At 45.0% G+C, this 6,965-nt stretch overlaps 1 protein-coding gene across 1 annotated transcript; it reads left to right on the top strand.

Annotated features, from left to right (window-relative positions):
* Window positions 1-1,161: 1,161 nt before the first annotated feature.
* kcnk7 (potassium channel, subfamily K, member 7) lies at window positions 1,162-3,537 on the top strand (the record flags this gene model as incomplete). Its single annotated transcript, XM_083640191.1, has 3 exons — window positions 1,162-1,498; window positions 1,985-2,380; window positions 3,278-3,537. 3 exons carry the CDS (start codon window positions 1,162-1,164, stop codon window positions 3,535-3,537), a joined length of 993 nt encoding a protein of 330 aa, XP_083496317.1.
* Window positions 3,538-6,965: the final 3,428 nt, after the last annotated feature.

Raw genomic sequence — 6,965 nt, forward strand, 5'->3', positions numbered from 1 at the left:
TAAGTTAGATAGATGTTTTTATCAACATATTAGACTACCTACCTCGATGCACCAGTAACATGTCCCACATTGTCCCACACAAACGTACTCTTTGTCCCACATCTGGTTAGTTGGGACCTGGTCACCCTAGTGGTGGCCTGCAGAAAACCTTCACATGGTGAACATTTGACATTTAATTAATTTATTTCATAAATTAGAAACTCCCCCCCCCCTATATATAACTGTTTGAATGACTGAGATAGCTCTCTCACATCAAAAGTTGAGTATTTTAATCTGTCGCTAAAAGTAAAACGTGCGAAAAATTGCTTTAAAGTTTAAACACTTCACAAGATATTTTCTACACTGGCATTCCACCAAAACCATAAAAATAAATACTTCCCCTTTTGTTTTATGATAATAATTATCCGGCATGATGTACTATGGAGATTAAAGGACCCAAATCACTCAAAATCTCAAAATACTTGCAAAACTCGTTTTCGACCTACTTTGGCTCTTTGCCAATAATGTATAGCAACGATGTCAAGGGATCTCCCAGACCACCACATACCGTATACAATGTTGGGTAAGTTACTTTCAAAATGTAATATACTACATATTATGTTACTTTCATTTTAAAGTAATTAGTTACTTTACAATATTACTGTCTTTTGCATTACTTTCACCAAAATAACTGCAGTAGCAGAATGACATCGCCGCCCCGGAACCATCCCGAAAAATAATTTATACCATCTTTAAGTCAGTGTAAACCGTCCAAAATTCTAAAATGTTATCCCCTTTCTTTGTTATTGTCATCTATAGTGGTTATTTGCATAAAAACACACAGTTTGATTAGGAAATGATTGTATCTTTATTTAAATATGTGCTTTGATAAAACAAAAGTAACTAAATTTGTAACTTGTGTTACTTGACAGAGTAACTGGTATAATATTACTGAAATCATAATTGTAATGAGTTATATTACTGAGTTACTGCTAAAAGTAATATATTACATGTAATATGTTACTTTTGTAATGGGTTACCCCCACCACTGACCGTATATGCAAATGATCTGCCTCTGTTACCTGTTGTACCCTTTTAAATATTTAAAGATGGACTAGCTTCAGTGTCCGGTTGCAGTGCTGTGGATTGCTGCACAGAAAACGGAGCAGGCCAGAAAGAAGAATGGGCCAGAGTCCATCTTCGTTGCGGGCGTTGTGCCGGGTGAAGGCGTTTGCTTGCCTGGTCCTGGGGTACGTGCTCTACGTGGTCCTGGGAGGCTTGGTGTTCTGGACCATAGAGATGCCGGTGGAGAAGGTCCTCAGGGCGGAGGTGTTGGAGATGCACCGGGCCTTCCTGCGGGAGAACCCGTGCGTGAGGGAGAGCCGACTAGACGGGCTCCTGGGGAAAGCGCTGGCCGCAGAGGAGAAGTACGTCGCTGTGCTGAAGGCCGACGGAGAGGAGCGCCACTACGATTTCACCTCCTCCTTCTACTTTGTCATCGTCACTCTGACCACCATGGGTGAGGATGTTATGATGGAATTGCTAATATGATGAAACTTGAAAGACCCCCTGAAGTCAAAAACTTGTTTTTCTTCTTGCTCCTTCAGTAGGATGTTTGAGCTTCACTGTGCAGAATGATTTGATGGTTTGACACTAGAAGGCTGTTTTCACAATCAAAGTAGAAAGTTTCTCTGAAAATCACAATTTTAGGGGGTGGGCTTACGAACATGATTTGTGACATCACAACTAGTTTGGAGCCAATCCTTGTTTCCACTTACACAAGAGTGATGTGGAAACTTGAAGCCTCTATCCCAACTACGATCCTGTTTAATGTGTGTGGGCATTGAATTCCACATTGTAACCCCCTGTACAGAGAGGGCTGTTTGTCATAGGGAGGTTTCTCGAAAGTATACAAATCCAATGGTTGACGACTATATTTTTCGATCAGGTGTTTGTAAATGGGTCCCTTCCCTCCTTCCGTACCTCTTTCTCCACACTCCCCCAGGTTACGACTTATTCACCCCCATATCAGACGGCGCCAAGCTCTTCTGCATCTTCTACTGCACCCTTGGGATCCCGCTCACCCTGTTCCTCCTCACCATCCTCTCGGACCTACTCCTCCCCATCATCACCCATGCCCCCATCCACCACCTCCAAACCCACTGGGGCTTGGCCTCTGCCCGGGTGGCCTGGGTGCACGCCTTTCTCCTTTGGGTGCTGGGGGTCGCTCTGCTCCTCCTCCTCCCGGCCCTGGTGTGCTGCAGGGTGGAGCCGGCCTGGAGCCTCCTGGATGCCCTGTTCTTCTGCTTCGTCACCCTGAGCACCATCGGCCAAGGAGGCTACTCTCTGGGGAGGACCTGGGACCAGGAGGCCAAGGAGACACTCAAACTCCTCACCACATGTAAGAGGACTTCTATGTGACTGGCCAAGCTGTGTTGCAGAAGTGTCTAGAAACAGCTTGGAAATTTCCAGAAAATGGTGTAATGGCTTTAGAAGCTTCTGATAGGCTAATTGACATCATTTGAGTCAATTGGAGCGAGGTGTGCTTGTGGGGGATTATGGTTGGGTTAGGGTTCAGGGTTAGCCATAACCCTAGAGATGAATGTACTTTGGTGTGAAAAGTGATGTATTGAGTGAAGTGCACCAGTCCCTCCTGCAGCAAAGCACCCCACAGCAGCATGATGCTCCACGGTCGGGACGGTGTTCTTCAGCTTGCAGGCTCCCCTTTTCTCCAAACATCACGATGGTCATTCTCATTATGGCCAAACAGATACATTTTCTTTCATCAGACCAGAGGACATTTATCCAAAAAGTCACATCTTTGTCCCCATGTGCAGTTGCAAACCAAAGTCTGGATTTTTTTTTGAAATTTTCATGGCGGTTTTGGAGCAGTGGCTTTTTCCTTGCTGAGCAACCTTTCAGGTTATGACTTATTTTATTGTGGCTGTAGTCTCTCTCTTGTAGTCTCTCTCTCTCTGTCTGTCTCTCTGTGTAGTCAGATACCTTTGTACCATCTTCACAAGGTCGTCTGCTGTTGTTTTGGGATTGAGTTGCACTTTTCAAGCCAAAGTACATTCATCTCTATGGTTAGGGTATCTTAACCCTGCCTAAACCCTAACTGCCCACAGGTACACCTCCTATTGACTCAAATTATGTCAATTAGCCTATCAGAATCTTCTAAAGCCATGACATAATTTTCTTATGTAGGTCCAAAAAACCCAAACCCATCCTTTAAAGAGGCATTGAGTGAGTTATAACCTCTATGGGGCTCCATATCTGTTTCTGTTGTTCTTCACAGGCTACCTGCTGGTGGGCTTGGTGATGATCATGACCTTCAGGGACACCGTGTTGGAGGTTCCCCAGGTCCAGGCGGTGATCAGGCTCTTCACCGGCCCGCGGGACAGAGAGCTGGAAGGGGTCCAGCTCGACCACCTGGTGCTGAGCGGACTCAAGTGTGAGGAGGAGCCGCGCTACTCCCTGCCCATCTCCACCATCACCTCCTCCAGCCCCATAGAGCCCACACTGCCCTCCACACAACCAGAACCTCCAGTCCCATAGAGCCCACACTGCCCCCCACACAACCAGAACCTCCAGCCCCAAAGCCCACACTGTCACCGCGACCTCCACTTCAGCCCTAGAGTCTATGATACAGAACCATCTTAAAAACCCATCGTTCCTTAGCTCCCTGTCTCCACTGACAACTAAGGGACTGTCTTTTTAGGGGGGGGGGGTTCATTTAGATTTTATTTTGAGTACTGGGGAGGGCAAGGTTTTTTATTTTGAGATAGGAGGGGAGGGCATATCAAGTTTTTTTTCCTTTTCTCTTTTTTCCTTTAGTTTGCACTGTGTTTTTCGCTATGTAGCCCATATGTTTTATATCCACCCACCCCCACGCAAATGGTTTCTGCTTATTGGTCAAACTGTTTCAGGTTGTTTGGTAGCCCTTAGCAGGAGCGCTGGGGGGTGCTAGTTGTTTGGTCAAGATAAGAGGGGCGTCGGCATGTCATATCTGGGCAGCTGCAGAAGCTTATCATAGCCTTCACATGATAAGAGATCTGCTCTTCTCTAACTGTGAGGTACTAGAGGAACGAGCAGTATGCTGCTGTTGCTAGGTGACCTTGGTTGCACTCATGAAAGGTCAGCGGTGAGTAGGTCAAAGTTGAAATAATTTTAACTTATGGAAAATTCAAGCGCTGCGCGACGCCAATGTTAGTGGTGCCACAAAATTGATCGGCACCCCTCGGCCCATAGGAAGACAACAGCGCAGCGGGCGCAGAGCTGTTTTACCACAGATCATGTGTGGGGGGCTTTAGCGGTAGCTATGTGCTCTACCGGGCCACCAACCGATCTGGGGTCTGTTTGGGGACAAGTGTGCTCAGAAACTCTCCCGGGTCCCCAGTATGAAAGCACCTTGACACTCTGAATCTGCCTTCACATGATAAACTTTTTTCGCTTCTCTTGCCACGAGGTAGAATGGAGAAATGTCGGCAGTGAGTATAGGTCAAAGTTGAAATAATTTGAACTTTAAGCGCAGCGCACAGTGGCAAATCTCGAGGGTACATAGTGCCACATACCCACTCTCTCCATAGAAAACAACGGCACAGAGCTGTTTTACCACGGATCATCATCATCACAGCTAAACCAGTTTAGAATGTGTTTTGAGCACCAAAACACATTCAGCCCAATCTGACCTGGGGTGTGGATGGATTTCAGGTGGTTTCCAGGACTTTCCATGTGGTTTCCAGGACTGTCCAGGTGGTTCCAGGACTGTCCAACCTGCCTGTCCCTGATCATAACCTACCGCCATGCAAATTTTCAGCCCAATCCATCCTGCGGTGTGGGCATACATAAAAAATACACAGTAAAGAACACTAAACGCTAAAGTATTATACACTCTTAGAATAAGTGGTTCTATATAGAACCTTTAAGGATTCTATATAGAACCTGAGTGTAGCTGCTCTTTTTAACTACATTGAACACCGCTTGGACTGTAATTCCAATTTAATCAAATGCGTACTATTGCCTATTGGACTGTAAATTCATATTTAATGCCTACTTAACACCTATTTATTGTGTATATATTGTACATAATGACTCCACTTGCACTTGCAATGTTGTGATTGTCTTTTGGATATTTCCTATTTTCTTTATCTCTAAATATTGATATGACCACTATGCTGCATACTTATACTAAGACAAGACAACTTCAACTTTATTATAGGCTATAGATCTCGTACCACTGGGAAACCTGCAGCGGAGTTTAATCAGAGGCCTGTTCTGTGTGTTTCTAAGAGCAGAGAGACAGGCCCTGAGCCATCATCAATCACACACACACACACACACACACACACACACACACACACAGAGGCAGAGAGACACCATGAATTACACACACACACACACACACACACACACACACACACACACACACACACACACACACACACACACACACACAGAGACAGACAGGCCATGACCCACCATGAATCACAGCTTGTTCCCAGCACTGGCAGCCCTAGCCCCTCCCTACACACACACACACACACACACACACACACACACACACACACACACACACAGCCTCTCAGCTTTGCTTGTGTATTAGGTCATCCGTCTTATGATGTGTGTATGTATGCATGAGGTTTATCGAAGTTGAATGAGTTGTAAGAGTTACAAGCAGACAGGGTGTAATGTAATAAAGTAATACAGTAATACTTTGTTACAGTGCTCAAGTATTTTGGGAGTATCCACTTTACTCGAGTACATTTACATTTCTGTCAACTTTCACTTTTACTCCACTACATTTCCTAAATAAAATGTCTACTTTTACTCCATTTCATTTCCCCTAACCATCTTCGTTACTCGTATAGGGCTGGGTTAAAAAAATAAAAAATAAAATAAAAATACCCAGCCCTACTCGTTAGCCTACTACAGAATAAAATCGGAAGAAATTTGGGTCACACTTTATAATAACTGCACACCATTAAGCATTAGTTAAGTATTAGTAAATACTTAATTCATCATTTATAAAGCATTGTTCATAAGACGTGATGTCAGAATACAACAGTGAAAATGTGACCTGTGGGGGGCAGTGTAGAGCTAAAAGCCCTTGCCTATACCACATGGAAGAGCCAGGTTCAATTCCCGGAATAGCGGTACTGTTCGGGCGGATGGGAACTGGGGGTAATAGCGTGAGCCTCCCACACGCTACGTCCTGCCGGTGAAACTTCTCGCTGTCAGGTGAAAAGAAGCGGCTGGCCACTGCACATGTATTGGAGGAAGCATGTGTTAAGTCTACAACTCTCCCCAGATCAGCAGCAACGACCGGGACAACGGGGAGGATTGGACAAGTACAACTGGGGAGTAAATGGGAGAAAACACAGAGATAATTTTAAACATGTACAGTATAGTCTTGTGTAGCCCATGAAGGTCATGCATGTGACTGTAGACTGGGGTGGTGCTTTTCTCTGACCTGGTTAATAATGTCATGTCATGGCATGTGTGCTACTGTGGTGTCTGTTGCCCCCTCTGTGGTTAATAATGTCATGGGCTGACTGTCGCCCTCTTTATGCGTCTGACAGACAGCTGACAACTGTTTGGCTATATTTACCAAGGTCAGAGAAGGTAGAACTTCGGCGGTCTCTGGTTTCTCCACCAGCTGTCAATCTCAAGTCCATGTTTTTGTGTTTTGCCATAACTACTGTAGAAAGAAAATGATTTTCTCGGTCCTTCTGAGGTTGAACATGATACTTTCCCAATCATTTAGGAATCAGGAATTTCGGTATTGAAATATTTTGGATGTCATCGGGGCCCTTACAGAAAAAACACATGAGGTTCACATGTGTCATGCTTCACCACATGTGTCCACATGTTTCACCACATGTGTCCACATGTTTCACCACATGTGTCCACATGTGTCCACATGTTTCACCACATGTGGACACATGTGGAACACATGTGAAACCCATGGGAAGCGTGTGGTTTTG

This window comes from Poromitra crassiceps (assembly GCF_964638095.1).
Source record: "Poromitra crassiceps genome assembly, chromosome: 7".
Lineage (NCBI taxonomy): Eukaryota > Metazoa > Chordata > Actinopteri > Beryciformes > Melamphaidae > Poromitra > Poromitra crassiceps.